The 20,078-nt window shown below is 42.0% G+C and overlaps 1 protein-coding gene across 1 annotated transcript in view; it reads right to left on the bottom strand.

The window, feature by feature from the left end:
• allc (allantoicase) overlaps positions 1 to 9,097 on the bottom strand; it is a 34,926-nt gene extending 25,829 nt beyond the window's left edge. Inside the window, exons 1-4 of the mRNA XM_043678553.1 lie at positions 9,004 to 9,097; positions 7,535 to 7,637; positions 4,617 to 4,667; positions 3,344 to 3,431 (exon numbers count right to left, since the gene is read on the bottom strand). Coding sequence (XP_043534488.1) covers positions 3,344 to 3,431; positions 4,617 to 4,667; positions 7,535 to 7,624 — 229 coding nt within the window. The 5' untranslated portion in view covers positions 7,625 to 7,637; positions 9,004 to 9,097. The remainder of the gene's footprint in view (positions 1 to 3,343; positions 3,432 to 4,616; positions 4,668 to 7,534; positions 7,638 to 9,003) is intronic.
• Between the last annotated feature and the right edge of the window lie 10,981 nt (positions 9,098 to 20,078).

The following is a 20,078-nucleotide window of genomic DNA, read 5'->3' on the forward strand; positions in this document are numbered from 1 at the left end:
ATTGAATCAGAGAAGAAGTTTGAATTTGAGAGAAGAATTGGGTCTATCTTAATCCTTCAATCAAATGATAATGTAGTAATTGGAGGGATTTTGCCAAGGAGAGGCAGACTTTACATTCTTTTCAAGATTGTCCTGTCAAATATGTTGCCATTCCTTCAATGTCTTGAGTCAAAGTCCTGGTGCTCCCTTTCTAACAGCACTGAGGTGTCCCTCTACGGCAAATACTACAGAGTTTCAAAAAGGCAACGCGCCTCCACCTTCTAAAGGGTGATTACAGGTGGTCAAAAAATGCTGGCCCAGCCATTGAATCCCACATATGAACACATTTAAAAAAATGGAAATCAATGACCAAGTCAATCATACATAAGATGCACTCAAGTCTGTAGCCTTCCATCTTGAAAATCCAGCAGTGGAAGACCTTGAAGATTGCTAGAGGAAAGGCTGTTGAGCAAGTCAGTAGAGACAACTTTATCAGAGCAAATAGAGGACCAGAGGAGAGGAAGTTCAAAATTATAGCATTTATTAAAGAGGTATATCTGGGGCAATCTGTGTTTGATGGTGGAGGAATGAGAGGCTTGAAAAATTGCCAGCTGAATTCCTGGACATCATTAAAAGATGGTGGACAACCATATATTGTTGTTTTGTACTAACAAACTCAGGGTAGGCAGGTCATTCTAAAGGACAAGAACATGCTTCAAATCTTTTCAGTCAGCTTTTGCCCTAAATACCCTAAAAATTTTGATTTGTATAGTTTAACAAATCATCCTATCAGAAACCTTCAAGTCCATCATCAAGGCTCAAGTTTACCTCAGCTAATAGCTTTGTTATTATTAGTTGCTGCATGATTAAAAATAACCCCCTTATATTGTGTGTAACTAACATGAAAGGCCATTGCTGTAATACTTAATTTTTATTCTCTTTTGATCCTCTCCAGTTTTATTCTTTTTTCTTTCTTTAGGGCATTGGGTTGTGCCATGAAAAAGCTTGAAAAGTGCCAGGGTATTTTCCAGTTGCATCCATGTAGCTATTCTTCGTGTGTGAGCTTATGAATTCAGTATTGGTAGGCCATTTTACCATGGAATCATCACAGTTCAGCACAATCCAGTCCTCACCCAAATTCTAACTGATTTTGTTCATCATCATGTCTCGGGCACTATCCTTTGCTATGTTCAGCTAGCTCAACACAACCAAGGACCAAAGTCAGACTCTGAAACAAAAACAGAAATTGCTGGAGAAACCCAACAGGTTTGACCGCATCTGTAGAGAGAAAGCAGTGACCTTTCTTCCAGGATTTCAGTTCAGATTTCCAGATTTACTGCAGATTTCTTGCATCCACAGTTCTATTTTGTTTCACCAAAGAAAGATTTGGTTTGTCTGGCTCAGTTCTACAATTGCTAAAGCTGTATTCAACAGAGCTATGAGGGGAGCTCTTTTCTATCTCCTTAACAGAGAACTCACCATCGAGTCACAGAGATCTACAGCATGGAAATAGGCTTATAGGCCCAAGTTGCCCATGCACCCAGTTTTCACAATTAAATAGTGCCACATGATTGTTTTTGGACATTCCTGATTAAGGGCTTATGCCTGAATCATCAACTCTCCAGCTCCTTGGAAGCTGCCTGACCTGCTGTGCATTTCCAGTGTCACTCTTTTCAACGCTGACTCTCCAGCATCTGCAGTCCTCACTTTTTCCCTGGTCCATATCCCTCCATACCAATCCCATCCATTTATCTATCTAAATGTTTCTTAAATTGTACTCACTTTTACCACTACCTCTGCAACCCGTTTCAGACACTACCTTCTTATGGAAAAATTATTCGTCTGGACCCTTTTGTATTTCTCCCCTCTCAACGTAAACCTATACCCTCTAGTTTTAGGCTCCTCAGCCATGGGGAAAAGCTGTTAGGTACCTGCCTTGTCTATGGCTCTCATGATTTTATGGACCTCTATAAGGTCACCCTCAGGAAAATGGAAAACAAGACCCAGTCTATCCAAACTCTCCTTATAACTCAAACCTTCCAGTCCAGATAGTATCCTAGAAAATCTTTTCTGTACTCTTTCTAGTTTAATAACATCTTTTCTATAGTGGGGCGACCAAAACTGCATGCAGTACTCCAAATGTAGCCTCACCAACATGTTGTACAATGCGACAAGACATCCTAACTCCTATACTCAGTGCTGTGACGGATAAAAGCAAGCATGCCGAAAGCCCTCTTCACCACCCTGACTACCTGTGACTCCACTTTCAAAGAGCTGTGAACCTTTATACCTTTAGATCTCTTTGTTCTATAACACTCCCCAGGGCCCAATGAATGACTGTGTACCATAGTATGTGTTTCCTCTAGTACAACATTGGTTACTTTTATATGTTGTGGCTGTTGCCAATAGTTTGTGCATCCACTGTGACTAGTGCTCTCTGTAATTTTCTTGGTGGTTACAAAGGCCTCCAAGTTTGTGTGCTGCAGCAACTGATGGAACCAGAAATCAATGCCACAATCAGCGAGCCAAAGCAATCATGTATGGAACACTGGAGTGACTGCACATGTGTTCAAGTGCTCAGCTGAGAGGGAATGTTGGCTAAGACTGAGCTGGTCACATTTTCACTTATGAGACATAAATCCCTCTTGAGACTTGAGCATGCAAACATGGATGTGCTACATGTCCTGCTAGAGGTGTTGTCTTTCAGATGAACTGTTAAACCTAGGCCCTATCTGGATGTTCAGATGAATGGAAAACATCCCATGGCTACACTCCAAACGAGAGCAAGGGAGTTTCCCCTGATGAGTCAAAAAGGGTGGTGCTGGAAAAGCACAACAGGTCAGGTCGCATCTGAGGAGCAGGAGAGTCAATGCTTCGGGCATAAGCCCTTCATCAGGAATGTCTGAAATGTCAACTCGCCTGCTCCTCGGATGCTGCCTGACCTGCTGTGCTTTTCCAGCACCACCCTTTTCGAATCTGACTCTCCAGCACCTGCAGTCCTCACTTTCTCCTAGTTATCTCCTGCTGCCCTGGGCAACGATTATTCTTCAATCAACGTCACTTAAAAAAAGGTTATCTGGTCAATGTCACGTCACTGTTTGTGGGAATATGCTGTGGTCAAATCTGGTGACCATGTTTTCTGCATGACAACAGCAATTACACTTCAAAATGATTTCACTGGCTGGAAAGCACTTTGATCCTGAAAAAAACAGCATATTTCTACAAGCCTTTCCTTTTCATCTGTCTGATACATATATCAAATTAAACAGAGTCATTGTTATAGCGTTTCATTCACTAAGATTGTTGAAAGAAACTCCACAACTTTACCTTAAAAACTAAATGTTTGGTTTCGATTTTCATTTACCTGAAATTCGTTTTCTCCTAGTTTCCCAGCCATCCATCCATTTGCCAAAAATGGTGAAATCTTCTGCTTTCCATTGTGGTGCTTCTCGCTATAAAATTATTGGTTTTTAAATTTGCAATAAAGAAATTGGATGAGTGCATTATTAAAACTCTCTTGGATTATACCTCAAACCTAGCCACACTAATGGGATAGACCTCTCATCTGGAAGAATCCCACATGAAATGAGTTTCATTAGACTGAACAGGGATGAGTTTACACAGGGACCTGGATATCATGGGCATAGTGTATTTTCAGCTGGTAGGGCACTATCAAAAAGGGATGGTACCCAGATAATCACTACCCAGCCATTCCTTAGCTCATTCCCATATTTTGGAGGGTGGGCAGCTCATACACAAGATGCAATTAAATAATTAACAGTTAATTGAACTTGCAAAAGCCTCAATTAAGTCCAGTGTTGCATAGCCAATGCAACAACATAGTTGGCATGGACAGCTGGCAGTAGTCAGACAGTCCAGTTTTTAAAACTGGATTGTAAACTTAGGTAGGGTACAATTTTCAGAAGGTTCCCCCGTGCATCAATGCACCCCATCAGATTATAGTACAAACTTTCTTTCCTCCCTGCACAAAAAGTAAAACTCACCCCTCCCTAGGGTCTTCAAACCCTCTCCGCCCAGTACTCCTTACTTATCACTACTTCCCATGACCTTACTGTTGATAGCAGAGTCTTCAATCATCTTAATGCTACTTTGTGAAACTCTTCATTGTCAGTCCACCCAAGATCCAAGTCTCACTTGGTATTCTATCTTCTCCTTTATTCCCACCCTCTTCTATAATGTGCTAAGGATCCATCTCCACATTAACGGAACCATATTAATACATGTTATTATTGAGCAGCAGGAAATAAAGCTTCTGGAATTATGGTTCTTATTGCCTTCAAGTGATGGGTGAATTCTGCACGCTGAAGTAGTAAAAAGGAATTTCTAACAGACCTTGGTAGAAAATGGTAGACAATTTTCAATAATTTCAAAATTCTCTCAGTGTTCATAAGTCACAAACCTGATTTAAGAGTTTTACAAAGTTCAGTCATACCCTTGTTTTTCACAATGTGCCAACTATTTTCAAATGGCACATTTTGCCTCAAGTTATTTAGAGCAAAACATGCATGCAATAAAGCATAGTTATTTAGGAATGTGTGATGCAAAATTATTGATGGATCATTGCAATTTATTGCTCAATTCACTGCTTGCAAAATAAATTAAACCATCATGCTGACCTTCAAAAGATTCTCTGCAGCTGCAAACCAATCATCTGTTGCAAACAGGACCTGAAAAAGAAGTTGGAAAGAACATTGGTCTTTTCCCATGGTCCTCCATGTGTTAAGTTTCTTATCTTTATCAGTAAATAAAGGAACTGAGTACAATTACGCAGTTCTTACCGGTGGTGAAAGAATACGTGCACTAATGACACCTGGCGGGTGTTCACACATTCTAGTGCAAGTTATCAGAACAATATAGAAAAAGGTAACATCGTACAATTGTAGATAAAAGTGAGAGATACAGGGAGTGGATGGTACATGGAGTGCATGGAGAATACACTAGGGTGCAGGTATCCCTCAAATGTTTGTTTAATTTCAAAAAAGGCAGATTAACTCTAAAACCACATCAATTTATGAGCACTCGAAACAAGTAAATCCTGATTTATATTTGATAACAAAGCTCTCATAATTAAGCAACTTAATTACTTAACTAAATACTTGACTAATATAGGTAATATTGGTTATCAGACAAGTTATCATTGCCGAGTTTGTCAAAGTGTGGGCGGCACAGTGGCACAGTGGTTAGCACTGCTGCCTCACAACGCCAGAGACCCGGGTTCAATTCCCGACTCAGGCGACTGACCGTGTGGAGTTTGCACATTCTCCCTGTGTCTGCGTGGGTTTCCTCCGGGTGCTCCGGTTTCCTCCTACAGTCCAAAAGATGTGCAGGTCAGGTGAATTGGCCATGCTAAATTGCCCGTAGTGTTAAGTAAGAAGGGGTAAATGTAGGGGTATGGGTGGGTTGCGCTTCGGCGGGTCAGTGTGGACTTGTTGGGCCGAAGGGCCTGTTTCCATACTGCAAGTAATCTAATCAAAACAACCATTTTGGCTAAAGAGTGTTTTACAGATTAGAAATTGTGTTGCATGGTGTCATTGTACTTTTGTAAACAAGGCACCAGAGGGAGCAAGAGAGCTCCTGTGATTCCGTAAGTATCAGTGTTGTCCTTCACACTGGAACTTACTCTAACCCCCTTACAGGACCTCGGAAGATCACCACTGCTGGGGACATGGACAATATTGAATTGCTGTTTTGATGTTCCCTGCATGGTCAGTTGCCTGTGAGAAAGTGCCCGATGCCTGCACACAAAGTGTTGGAAATAACTTTGGTGAGTTATAACACAAATCAAAAGTAGAAATATGATGTGGTGGCCATAACCAAACATGGCTTAAAAATGGTAAGGACATGGCATTTAATATGAAAACATATAAAGTGTTCAGAAAAGGGAGGTGGAGTGACATTCATGGCTTTGAATAACATTGCAATATTGAAAAGAAGGGATGCTCTTGAAAAAGCAAGGACAGAGTCTATTTGGTTAGGGTTGAGAATTAAAAAGATAAGATGCTGCTACTTGGGGTATGCTATAGGCTACAAATAGACTCATTATTATGTGGAAATAGGTCTTTCAGTCCAACAGGTCCACACTGACCCATGAAAAACAACCCACCCAGACTCATTCCTCTATATTTACCATTGCACCTAACCTACACATCACCAGACACTATGGGAAATTTAGCATGGCCAATCCACTTATCCTGCACATCTTTTGGTTTGTGGGAGGAAACCCACACAGACACAGGGACAATGTGCAAACTCCACATTGTGATCAGTGGAGTGCCACAAGGATCAGTGCTGGGTCTACTACTCTTCATCATTTACATAAATGATTTGGATGTGAGCATAAGAGGTATAGTCAGTAAGTTTGCACATGACACCAAAATTGGGGGTGTAGTGGACAGCGAATAAGGTTACCTCAGACTACAACGGGATCTTGATCAGATGGGCCAGTGGGCTGAAAAGTGACAGATGGAGTTTAATTTAGATAAATGCGAGGTGCTGCATTTTGGGAAAGCAAATCTTAGCAGGACTTATCCACTTTATGGTGAGGTCCTAGGGAGTTGTTGCTGAACAAAGAGACCTTGGAGTGCAGGTTCATAGCTCCTTGAAAGTGGAGTTACAGGTAGATAGGATAGTGAAGAAGGCATTTGGTATGCTTTCCTTTATTGGTTAGAGTATTGAGTACAGGAGTTGGGAAGTCATGTTGTGGCTATACAGGACATTGGTTAGGCCACTTTTGGAATACTGCGTGAAATTCTGGTCTCCATCCTATCGGAAAGATGTTGTGAAACTTGAAAGGGTTCAGAAAAGATTTACAAGGATGTTGCTAGGGTTGGAGGATTTGAGCTATCGGGAGAGGCTGATCAGGCTGGGGCTGTTTTCCCTGGAGGATGAGGGGTGACCTTATAGAGGTTTACAAAATTATGAGGGGCATGGATAGGGTAAATATGCAAAGTCTTTTCCTTGGGGTTGGTGAGTCCAGAACTAGAGGGCATAGGTTTAGGGTGACGGGGAAAGATATAAAAGAGACCTCAGGGGCAACGTTTTCACACAGAGGGTGGTACGTGTATGGAATGAGCTGCCCGAGGAAGTGGTGGAGGCTGGTACAATTGCAACATTTAAGAGGCATTTGGATGGGTATAGGAATAGGAAGGGTTTGGAGGGATATGGGCCGGTTGCTGGCAGGTGGGACTAGATCGGGTTGGGATACCTGGTCGGCATGGACGGGTTGGACCGAAGAGTCTGTTTCCATGCTGTACATCTTTATGTAAAAGATCTTACTTTACGTTTGAAGATCTGTAGGGTATTTTTTCTAGTGAATTAGCCAAAATTCCAACCATAATTTATTTGCTTTCCATGGGTCTTTATGGTGAGCTAACTAGTTGCTGCATTTTGTGACATTATAATATCTGCATTTCCAAAATATTTCAATGGTTTTAGGCCACTTTGGGAAAGTAAAAATCTTCAAATCAAAAATAACATACTTATTTTACATTCCACATAGAGCTTGTCAAATTCATGAGCACCAATGTGAGTTTACCTTTGCTCCTGTTGTTTCACAAGCCAGGTCATTTAACTGGACAAAGTCCGGAATGTTCTCCGTGTTTTCCTGAGTTGGACGAGCTGCCATTGTTCAATCAGTTCTAACAGATGCAATGTTGTATATTTTTAGTACCCCTGATTATTATGTTCTTGAAAAATGAAGCTACTGTATCAAAACATGCAGCAGCCCTTGTCTTTTGTAAGTTAGAAAAATTGGATTAATTTAATGTGCGGAACAATATTAAAATTGAAATATTTTCCCTATAATCCATAATTTGTTGTAATCCAATACATTAAATGTGCAATTGCACAGTAACACAAATCCTTATGCTAGGTAAGATAAAATATGATTTCATGCTCTCAATCCTCTGCAGTGTCTACCTTATTCCTGTTGTATTGATATTAGAGGTTTCCTCAGTATTAGGGACACCAAAGAGTTAGCTCTCCCATTCACAGAAAGTCACAAGGCACTTCAATTTCTTCTTTTGAAGACCAGCTGTATTTGGAAAATGTGCTCCATTGGTAAACTAATCAGTGAACCTCAGATGAACCACTGGGGACTGCCACCAAAATGATAACTCTTGTTATCCCTGCATTGAACCAACCTGCCAGCACAGACAAATTTCTAGATCTAAGCTTGCAACAGCTGATAATTGTTAGAAAATTTTTTGGAGCAGCAATATTGAGTTATCGTATTTTATATACCAACCATGAATTACTTCTGTAAAGATAACATTCCCTTGATTCACTGCTGCTGAATTTTTGTAATTCCCTTCATAATCTGGGTAAAAGCATTTTTTAGAGACGAGAGTGAGTTGATGGAAAAGCACAGCAGGTCAGGCAGCATCCAAGAAGCAGGAGAATCGACGTTTTGGGCCGGAGCCCTTCATCAGGAATGAATTCCTGATGAAGGGCTCTGGCCTGGAAAGTCGATTCTCCTGCTCCTCGGATGCTGCCTGACATGAGCAACACACTCTCGACTCCGAACTCCAGCATCTGCAGACCTCACTTTCTCCATTCTTTAGAGATGTCTACTTCTGGCATATCTTCGAATGGTTTTCACCTTTACAGGTGATATCCAAATGCAAATTGTTTTATCAAAGATTAAATCGTACTTTGTCATCCTTCTCCTAATCACTTCAAGGTTTCTGTACATAATGAAATCTTTCCACTACTTACTCACCCATTAACAGACACATAAAATTACTTTCATGTACTGGCTCTTCACAGGCTTACAAATATGCCTTTCAGCAAGCACTGTTGAAGTTAGGATAGATTTTAAATGGGGTTTCTTAACTTTCCAAATCAGTAGGAACTTTAAAATTTTCTGAAAATCTAGACAATGGAAGTAACAACATCGCATACTCTGATTATAATGCTTCAATTTAATCAGATTATACAAATTATAATTACATCAAGTTAAAATTAACATTAATTTGGAAAATGCAAGTTATGTATTTGACGTACCGTTTTCCCCCTTTGATAAGCTGGTTTACAGCCTCGTCATTCAATCCAGTGACTTTGAAATGCAAAAATGTTGTCATCTGTTCAACAGTCCAACTGAAAATCTACAGAGTGAATTTATAATCCAGCAGTCACTGACCTTGGCATCATCAGGCATTGAAATCTTGCAAAATGGGAAACAGACTGAAGGTCTGCACTTCATCAGGTTTATTTTCTTTTGCAGTCATTCAATGAACAGAACTAAAATCCCTTTCCTCCCACCTTTAATGTGAGCAACATTTCTTTAAAGCTATCAGATGTAGCCGTTTTCTGTTTGGCACAGGTATTCATTCACCCACCCTGACTCAGCCCTCATACACAACATGATCGCTGAGTTTTGTTGTATAGGATAAAAATGAAGGAATTTTAAAACTTTAGAAATTCATCACTAAATTATCAATGATGTCAAAGGAGCAGAATTGTCATGCCACAGTTTTTCTTGAGGTAACTTCTTACTTTCAGAAAGATGATCTAAGTAATATCAATCACATCTAGTATAAAAAGTAAATTGTTTTGAAACTTTTTCCCAACATAAGAAATTTAAGAGGAGTGGAATTGGGGCAACAGAGTTGCAAGTAATGACTTCACTACACAAAGAGCAGAAACAGATTTAGCCTATTTAGGGATGAGGGAAAAGGGTCTGTTTCTCATTCCTTCATTTTCAATGGTGGTGAGGGGAGGATCGGTCATGGTTTGGAAGACTTGGGAATTAGTGTCAGGGAGATGGGCAAACTGGAATGAGAACGTTGGGGTTTAACGAAGCTTGGTAATGCATGAAAGGGTGGCAGTGGAACTTGACAGTGCAACAGTGGAATCAGTGATTGTTTATAGTGCAGCAATGGGACTGTTGGTGTTTGAGATTACCCCAGTGGAAGTCTTACACTTGAGCAGTGTTCCAGATACTGCTGGGGTCAGACAGTACTCATACTCCAGCAGAGGTGGTGCAGTACGGCAGTGTGCCCACTGGATTGGTGGAGGTTTACAGTGCTCAAGTGGCGTCGATGAATTTTAGGCTTCACAGGGGCTGCTGGAATGTAACAGTGTGGCAGTGCATTTGATGGAGTGTGACAGTCAAGCAGTGGAGTTTAATGATGCTCAAATTGGACAAGTGCAGTTTTTCAGCAGAGTGGTTTGACAGTGAGATTGATGAGGTACACTTTGACAGTAGAATTGGTGAGGGGTTTGACAGTGATATTGGTTCGGTGCAGTTTGACAGTGATAATGGTGAGGTTCAGTTTAACAGCAATATTGGTGAGGTGCAATTTGAGGTGATATTGGTTACATGGAGTTTGACAGTGATATCGGTGAGGTTCGATTTAACAGTGAAAACAGTGAGGTTCGATTTAACAGTGAAATTGGAGAGGCGGAGTTTGACAGTGAGGTGAGGTGGAGTTTGACAGTGATATTGGTGAGGTGCGGTTTGCCAGAGATATTGGTGAGATGGAGTTTGACAGTGATATTGGTGAAGTGCATTTTGACAGTGATATTGGTGAAGTGCGTTTAACAGTGATATTGGTGAGGTAGAGTTTGACAGTGATATTGGTGAGACGGAGTTTGACAGTGATATTGATGAGGTGAAGTTTGACAGTGATATTGGTGAGACGGAGTTTGACAGTGATATAGGTGAGGTTTGACAGTGATATTGGTGAGGTGATATTTGACAGTGATATTGGTGAGACGGATTTGACAGTGATATTGATGAGGTGAAGTTTGACAGTGATATTGGTGAGACGGAGTTTGACAGTGATATAGGTGAGGTTTGACAGTGATATTGGTGAGGTGATATTTGACAGTGATATTGGTGAGATGGAGTTTGACAGTGATATTGGTGAGGTGTGTTTTGACATTGATATCGGTGAGGTGCGGTTTTACAGTGATATCGGTGAGATGGAGTTTGACAGTGATATTGGTGAGGTACGGTGTGACAGTGGTATTGGTGAGGTAGAGTTTGACAGTGATATTGGTGAGGTGGAGTTTGACAGTGAAATTGGTGAGGTAGAGTTTGACAGTGATATAAGTGAGGTGGAGTTTGACTGTGATATTGGTGAGGTAGAGTTTGACAGTGATATTGGTGAGGTAGAGTTTGACAGTGATATTGGTGAGGTGGAGTTTGACACTGATATTGGTGAGGTAGAGTTTGACAGTGAAATTGGTGAGGTAGAGTTTGACAGTGATATAAGTGAGGTGGAGTTTGACTGTGATATAGGTGAGGTGCGGTTTGACAGTGATATTGGTGAGGTGCGGTGTGACAGTGATATTGGTGAGGTGCGGTTTGACAGTGATATTGGTGAGGTAGAGTTTGACAGTGATATAGGTGAGGTGCGATTGGACAGTGGTATTGGTGAGATGGAGTTTGATAGTGATGTTGGTGAGGTGGAGTTTGACAGTGATATTGGTGAGGAGCATTTTGACAGTGATATTGGTGAGGTAGAGTTTGACAGTGATATTGGTGAGTTGGAGTTTGACAGTGATATTGGTGAGGTGTAGTTTGCCAGTGATATTAGTGAGGTGCGGTGTGACAGTGATATTGGTGAGGTGTGGTTTGACAGTGATATTGGTGAGGTAGAGTTTGACAGTGTTATAGGTGAGGTGCGATTGGACAGTGATATTGGTGAGATGGAGATTAACAGTGATATTGGGGAGATGTAGTTTGACAGTGATATTGATGAGGTGCATTTTGACAGTGATATTGGTGAGGTGGAGTTTGACAGTGATATTGGTGAGGTAGAGTTTGACAGTGATATAAGTGAGGTGGCGTTTGACTGGGATATAGGTGAGATGCAGTTTGACAGTGATATTGGTGAGGTGTGGTTTGACAGTACTATTAGTCAGATACGGTTTGACAGTGATATTGGTGAAGTGCGGTGTTACAGTGATATTGGTGAGGGGCAGTTTGAATGTGATATTGGTGAGGAGGAGTTTGACAGTGATATAGGCGAGGTGCGATTTGTCAGTGATATTGGTGAGATGGAGTTTGACAGTGATTTTGGTGAGGTACGGATTGACTGTGATATTGGTGAGGTGCTGTTGACATTGATATTGGTAAGGTGCATTTTGACAGTGATATTGGTGAGGTGCGGTTTGTCAGTGATATTGGTGAGGTGTGGTTTGACAGTGATATTGGTGAGGGGCAGTTTGACAGTGATATTGGTGAGGTGATATTTGACAGTGATATTGGTGAGATGCGGTTTGACAGTGATATTTGTGAGGTGATATTTGACAGTAATACTGTTGAGGTGGTGTTTAACAGGGATATTGGCAACGTGTGGTTTGACAGTGATATTGGTGAGGTGTGGTTTGACAGTACTATTAGTCGGATATGATTTGACAGTGATATTGGTGAAGTGCGGTGTGACAGTGATATTGGTGAGGTGGAGTTTGACAGTGATATTGGTGAGGTGCGGTGTGACAGTGATATTAGTGAGGTGCAGTTTGACAGTGATATTGGTGAGATGGAGTTTGACAGTGATGTTGGTGAGGCGGAGTTTGACAGTGATGTTGGTGAGGCGGAGTTTGACAGTGACATTGGTGAGGTGGAGTTTGACAGTGATAGTGGTGAGGTGCAGTTTGACCGTGATATTGGTGAGGTGGAATTTGACATTGCTATTGGTGAGATGGAGTTTGACAGTGATATTGGTGAGGTGTAGTTTGATAGTAGGATGTGCAGATTTGTTGAGAGCTGCAAAATTGACCCAATGCAGAACTTTTCAGGTGCTACCCATGTCTCTCCCAATATCGCCCTGGTGACAGAGTATGAGTGTCTGTGTCATCATCATAGATCAGAACCTCAGATCATTGAACATATCAAATATGTGATATGTTTGACAAAAAAGGACAGATATAGCAATGATGACCACAGGCACTTCACCAATGGCTATCCTTATGGGAGTCGGACTGTTACACTTGCACTCAGGCAGGGAAATGGCAAACAATAAGACTAGCAATGAAGGGATTGTGACGACTGACTCCCACAACCCCACTTATCAGGGAGTTATCTCATGCGGACATGTGTGTGTTTTAATATTCTGTCTATTCATTGGGAGAGGTGGAGGTTAGTCTCGGTTAGATAATGAACATTGGTGTGCCCCGTGGGCATAGGGGTAGTGAGGCTTTTTCACAGGGGTGGAGGCAATGTTGGAATGACAGTCCGTCATTTCCCAAACTGAATACTGATGGGGTGGAACAATGAGATTCATTACTGGGGTTGGGTGGGTTGGGGGGATTGAGAATGACAGTTTATCACAGTGAGTGTGAGGGGGACATAGTGAGGGTCTGTCAAAGGTGGGTGGAAGGAGGATGAGTGAGCCAGCACTAAACGCGAGGTAGGGGGGCTGAGGGACATTAAGGGTATGTCCTGAGGGAGGGATAGAGTGAAGATCTGTCCAGGAATAAGGTTCTAATAGTTGGTCCCAGGACTCAGCAAGGAAAGGGGAGCTAGGATTTGTTGTCAGGTGACGTAGGAAGGGAGACGAGGGGAGGCATTGGCCGATGGGAGAGAAGGGGGGGATATGGAGGAGAACATTGAGGATCTATCCCAGGGAGGGAGTTGGACTTAGTTTCTGACTTGGGAAGGCAAGGGGTCTATTCCAAGAGAACTGGATAGGAAGGTCTTGAATGAGGTTGAAGTGAGATCTGTCCATAGAGGGTCTATCCCAGGGGGTGAGGGGAGTTACGGTCTGTTCAGAGAGAAGGTCTGCCCTCTATCCTGTGGGTGGAGAGGGTAAGAGAAGTCTGTCCCAGTGGCTTCAAGAAAGGTTCCGGGGCCAGGCGAAGTATCCAGAAACAGCAGGAGGAGAGGCCAGGAACAACGACTTTTAAATTGCAGAGCACCATCAAACATTACTTCCCAGAACACAGTGTTGTTGCGGAGAGAGAATTGCAGGAAATGGTGTTTTGGGAAACTTTAATTAGCAGAGTTTACCTGGAAGCTCAGCAGTTGCATTCACTGCATCCGAATGCCCAGAGTCAGGAAATCATCCTAATGCTCAGTGAATGTGAAATACTCCCAGTGCTCAGGGTGGGAAACACACTCTGTGTGAAATATGCTCAGTGTGGGAAACACACTGTGTGTAATATACCCAGTGTTCAGTATGGGAAACACACTCTGCATAAAATATACCTAGTGCTCAGTGTGGGAAACGCACTCTATATGAAACATACCCAGTGCTCAGTGTGGGAAATGCACCCCAAGTGTAATATACCCAATGTTCGGTGTGGGAAACACACTGTGTGTGAAATATACCCAGTGTTCAGTGTTGGAAATACACACTGTGTGAAATATAGGCAAAAGTGAGGACTGCACATGCTGGAAACCAGAGTTTAGATCAGAGTGGTGCTGGAAAAGCACAGCAGGTCAGGCAACATCTGAGGAGCAGAAAAATCGACGTTTCGGGCAAAAGACTTTAATCATAAATCCTGATGAAGGTCTTTTGCCCAAAACATCGATTTTCCTGCTCTTCGGATGCTGCCTGATCTGCTGTGCTTTTCCAGCACCACTCTGATCTAAACACTGTGTGAAATATACCCAGTGTTCAATGTGAGAAACACATTCTGTGTGAAATATACCCAGTATTTGGTTGTGCGGGAAATACACTCTGTGTGAAGTATACCCGGTGCTAAGTTATGCGGGACATACTCTAGTGTTTACTGCGGGAAGTACACTCAGTGCTCAGTGTGGGAAAGATGTGATGAGGTAGTAAAATGTAAAATAAAATAACTATCTAAACAAATGTATAATAATTACAGTATGGGGGAAAATGGTTGGGTATATGGGTCTGAAAGGTTTAACACTCAATTGTGTGCCCTAAGCAGCATGAGCCCTTTGCTAATCATATTCACGCAGTCGATAAATAGTTGCAGTGATGCAATAAATTGGGCTTAGCAAGACCTTTTGAGTTATACCAAAAAGTTGGTTTTTATCCACTCCAGACCACTTCAGGCTTAAACAAATTGTCACACACAAGCTATATTTTAAAAAAAATACAGATTCTGGGAATCAGAATTCCAAACAGAAAATGATAGAAAAACTCAGCAAGCCTGACAGCATCTGTAAAGAATGGAATCAGGCTAACAGTTCAGGTTGAAGACCTTTCATTAGAAATTTTCTTCCATCTGTATACGAGAAGTGTTATTGTCCTCAGGTATGGTAGTAGCAATCAAATTGTACAGAGTGTTGGGTTTATAACCACTGAGGACAAGGATATTTTTGGCACAGCCTTGGGATAGTGATTCTTGCTGGTAATTTTAGCAAAGGAAAGGTTTATGAGTTTCATGTGCAATTGAAGGAATCATGACATTGTTGATATATGGATAACTAAGAATGGGATCACCAAACATAAGAGGTAATCACAGTTAGCTGAATACACAAATGTCAAGAAAATAGAAGACTATATATGGAGTTGGCCATTCAACCCATCATAAGCCTGCTCTGCTATTCCAGACCATGGTTCATCACCTATCTCAAAGTTATATTCCTAGGATTATCCCATTTCCCTTGATGTCATTAATAACTAGAAATCTATCAATTTCTGACACAAATTGAGCTCCCATGGACCCCTGCAGTAGAAGGCATTTGAGGCAGGGGTATTGAATATTGTTCTTAGTTTTTAGTGGTCGAAGGGTATGGGTAGAAAGTGGGAACAGGGTACCGAGTTGGGCAATCAACCATGGTCATCTTGAATTGAGGAGCAGGTTGGGAGGGCTGACTGACCTATTCCTGCTTCTATTTATGATGTTTCTATGAAGGGAATTCCAAGGATTCACTGCCTTTGGGTGAAGAAGTTCCACCAAAGTTAAATAGCTTGCCTTTTATTCTGAGACGGTGTTGCCTTCTTCTGGACCCACAGCTAGACCTACATATACTCTGCATTAGAATGGTGCTGGTAAAAAGCCTGCTCCTCAGATGCTGCCTGACCTGCTGTGCTTTTCCAGTACCACTCTAATCCAGACTTGGGTTTCCAGCATCTGCAGTCCTCATTTTTACCTACATGTACTCTGTTACATATACTCTGTCTATCCTTTATAAATTTTGAATGAGGCATTCCTGATTAAGGGCTTTTGCCTGAAACGTCGATTCTCCTGCTCCTCGGATACTGCCTGACCAGCTGTGCTTTCCCAGCAACGCACTCCCCACAATACTCCAGGTGCTATCTCATCTGCCTTTTCTGCAATTGAAGCAAGACTTCTTTGCACGTATACATAGATAATTATACCTTTTTCCTTCCAAATTGTTTGCAGCATTTGTATGCATTTCAATGATTTATAAGTGATGATATTGCATGTCTGATGCAATACAAGACAATATTGCATATTATCAAATATAAAATACCTAACGCATTGCACAGGATTACAAAAAGTATCCAGCAGTTAGGCTTTTCAGCCTATACACTCGATGCTGCAATTATGGTTCACTCAAGCCCCTCGCATCTACCGTTGGAACCATATATTCGCATTTCCCTGATGTGTTTATCCAGTTTACATTTCCATGTATTTATACTATTTGATTCACACACTCTGTGTGATACAAGAGATCCAAATTCTGACCTCTCTTTAGCAAAAAAGTTTTTTCTGAACTGCATTTTATGGTGACTATCTTATAATGGTGGCCTCAAGTTGTGCTCTTCCTAATTGAGGGAGTATTCTCTGTCTAAGCGCTCTAAGAAAACCATTCATAGACTTACAGCCCCTCAGTCCTTTTTTTAAGTTGTCAATACAATAGAAGCTAAATATTAATACAATTTGTAAAATCTACATGAAAAGCATGGGTTCATTTCCATTTTGGATTAAGGAAACATGAAAAAAAAGCTACGAAAAACAGATATTGCTGGAGAAACTCAGCAGGTCTCATGTATGGAGAGAAAGCAGAGTTTACATTTTCAGTCCAGTGACCCTTCTTCAGAACTGATGGTAGTTCAGAAAGTGCTGGTACATATAGGATGGGATAAAGGGGGAGGAGTAAATGATAGGTGGAAATGGAGCCCAAAGAGATAGAACAGAAAGAGAGAGCAGACAAAGAAATGGATAATTGTCAGCCTGGGAGTATCAGTAGCTGTTAACGAGGACCAGTAGTATCTGCTAGCAGCTCATTTGATGACAAGGCCTGGTGTTCAGTAAGGACACAGGAGATGGTGCTCAGGCTCTAAAACTTTTGAACTCAATATTAAGTCCTGAGGCTCTAGGTTTACCAACCAGAAAATGAGATGTTGTTCTTTCAGCTTGTGCTGAGCTTCGCTGGAGCACTGCAGCAAGCCCAAGATGCCGGTAGCAGAAAGCTTAGAGTCATTTTTGCAGGCAGAACACAGGTATTCTGCAAGGCGCTTATCCAGTGTGCATTCCATCTCCCCAACGTAGAGCAGACTACATTTTGAGCAGCAACTACAGAAGACTACATTGAGCGAAGTGCAGCTGTTTCACCTGGAAAGTATGTCTGGGGAGTTGGATAATGAGAAGGGAGGAAGTAAACGGGCAGGTGTTACACCTTCAGCATTTGCATGGGAAGGTGTCATGGGAATGTGGGGAGGAACTGGAGGTGGAAGAAGAGTGGACCAGCATATCTGGCAGTGATCAATCCTGGCAGAAGGCTGACAAGGGACAGGAAGGGGATATCTGTGCAGTAGTGGTGGTGAAAGTGGCAGCTAATGAACCTTTGGATGTGCTTTCTGTTTGGGTGTTAACTGAGGTCCAGGGAGATCCTATTGGAGTTGTTGGAGGTTAAAAGTGCAGGAGGTGGGTCAAACAGATAAGAGCATTGTCAACCATGGTGGTGGGAAATCCTAAGTTGAGGAAGTAGGTGGACATTTCGAAGACCCCCTCATCAAAGTTGGCATCATCAGAACGGATGCAACAAAGATGGAAAAACTTGGAGAATGGAATAATATTTACAGGAAGGAAGGCGTGAGGATGTATAGTCGATGTAACTGTGAGAGTCTGTGGGTTTGTAATAGGTATCAGAGGCCAGCCTATCCCCAGAAATGGGAGTAGAGATGTCGAGGAAGGTCAGGGAAGAGTCAGAGATGGATTATGTAAAGATGAGAACAAGTTGGAAATTGGAAAAGAACTTAATGCATTTTTCCAATTCTGTTCAGGACAGAGAAGCAGCACAAGGATGTCATCGATGTACTGGAGGAAGAGTTGTGAGGAGGGACCAGAGTAGAACTGGAAAAAGGAATGTTCCACATACCTCATAAAGAGGCATAACTGTGGCCCACTCATAGGCACACCTTTGATCTGAAGAAAGAGAGAGGAATTAGAGAAGTTGTTCAAAGTGAAGACATGTTCAGCCAGGTGGAGGAGGATAATGGTGAGTGATGACCCAGGTCTTTATTCCAGGAAGAAGTGGAGAGCCCAGAGGCCATCCTGGTGGGGACGGATGTGTGAAGGGATTGCGTGTCCCTGGTAAAGAGGAGGCAGGTGGAGCCCGCAAACTGTCAATTCTGAATCTGATGTAAAGCGCCAGTTGAATTCTGGACGTAAGTGGGAAGGAACTGGAAAAGGAGAGAAAATATTGAGTCAAAGTAAGAAGAGATGAGCTCTGTGGGGCAAGACCAGCCAGAAATAATGGGTGTGACCGGGTAGTCTGTTTGTGGATTTTGGGAAGCAAGCAGCGGGCTGGACTAGATTGGGGTCTATGAGTTTGGAGGTGGTAGAGGGGAGATCATGGGATGAAATGAGACTTGTGACCATTGTGGACACAATGATGTGATGCTTGATGGTGGTGTCATGGTCCTTGGGGAGATAAGAGGAAGTGTCTGAAAGCTGTCACAAGTCGGTATGCCAGAGTTCAGCCTGGCACAGAGGTGCTGCCAGAGAACATAGTGTTGAAGTGGCAGGCAACTGGGAGCTTTGGGTCATTTTGCAGACAGTACATAGATGTTCTACAAAGCAGTCATCCAATCTCAGGCTTGCTACAAATCTCCAGCAAAGCAAAGCTCAACAGGAAGAACAGCATCTCATTTTCCGTTTGGTGACCCTGCAACCTTGACTCAATATCAAGTTCATTAATTTTAAGGCTTATGCATCTTCTTCTATGTCCTTTCCCCAGTCGTCACACACCTAGCCTTGAATCATAATGGGCTGCTACCCCAAGCAACCGATTGTCAGCCACTAATGGTCCCTATTAGCAGTTAATCATTCTTTCACGTTGAACATTACTCATTCTTTTGTTCTCTCTGGCTGGGTGCCAACTCCACCAATTATTTAGTTCCTCCTCCTGCCCAACAGGTGGCACGGTGGCTCAGTGGTTCGCACTGCTGTCTCACAGCACTAGGGCCCCAGGTTTGATTCCTGTTTTGGACGACTGTGTGTGGAGTTTGCACATTCTCCCCATGTCTGCGTAGGTTTCCACCCACAGTTCAAAGGTGTGAGTGCCAGGTAATTAGCCATGTTAAATTGCCCGTAGTGCTAGGTGCATTAGTCAGAGGAAATGGCTCTGGGTGGGTTACTTTTCAGAGGGTCGGTGTGGACTGGTTGAGCTGAAGGGCCTGTTCCATACTATAGGGAATCTAATCCAATCAAACTTCAGCATAAATTTATACCAATATTTTTCTGGCTCTAGTGGTCATGAAACATTAACTCTGCTTTCTTTCCACAGAAAGCCAGACCAGCTGAGTTTCTCCAGCAATTTCTAATTGTGTTTCAGAGTTCCAGCTTCTGCAGTTCTTTATTTGTTCTTAATGGAAAAAGAGTATTTTAATTCACTATAATATTCGTAATATGTTTTGTTCCAATATGTTCGACTTTGCACTTTTTTGTCCAGTAGCACAACACTAAAGGACAATCTAGATATCCAGTCTTGGTTGGATTAGATCAATGACTTCAGTATGCCACATCATCATGTTTAGTGTTGCAAAGTAGTTAATTATAATGAAAACACAATATGCTAAATTAATGAATTACTTTCATATTACTGTTAGTTTTCTTAGCCTGGATTACTGATTATTGCTAAGAGACAGCACAAGCAGTCAAGCTATTTTAACGTGCATTACCTTCACAAAATCACATCAGCTGAACATGGGTATCTTAGTATAAAAATGACAACTGTG

The sequence above is a fragment of the Chiloscyllium plagiosum genome, chromosome 3 (genome assembly GCF_004010195.1).
Source record: "Chiloscyllium plagiosum isolate BGI_BamShark_2017 chromosome 3, ASM401019v2, whole genome shotgun sequence".
Classification (NCBI taxonomy): Eukaryota; Metazoa; Chordata; class Chondrichthyes; order Orectolobiformes; family Hemiscylliidae; genus Chiloscyllium; species Chiloscyllium plagiosum.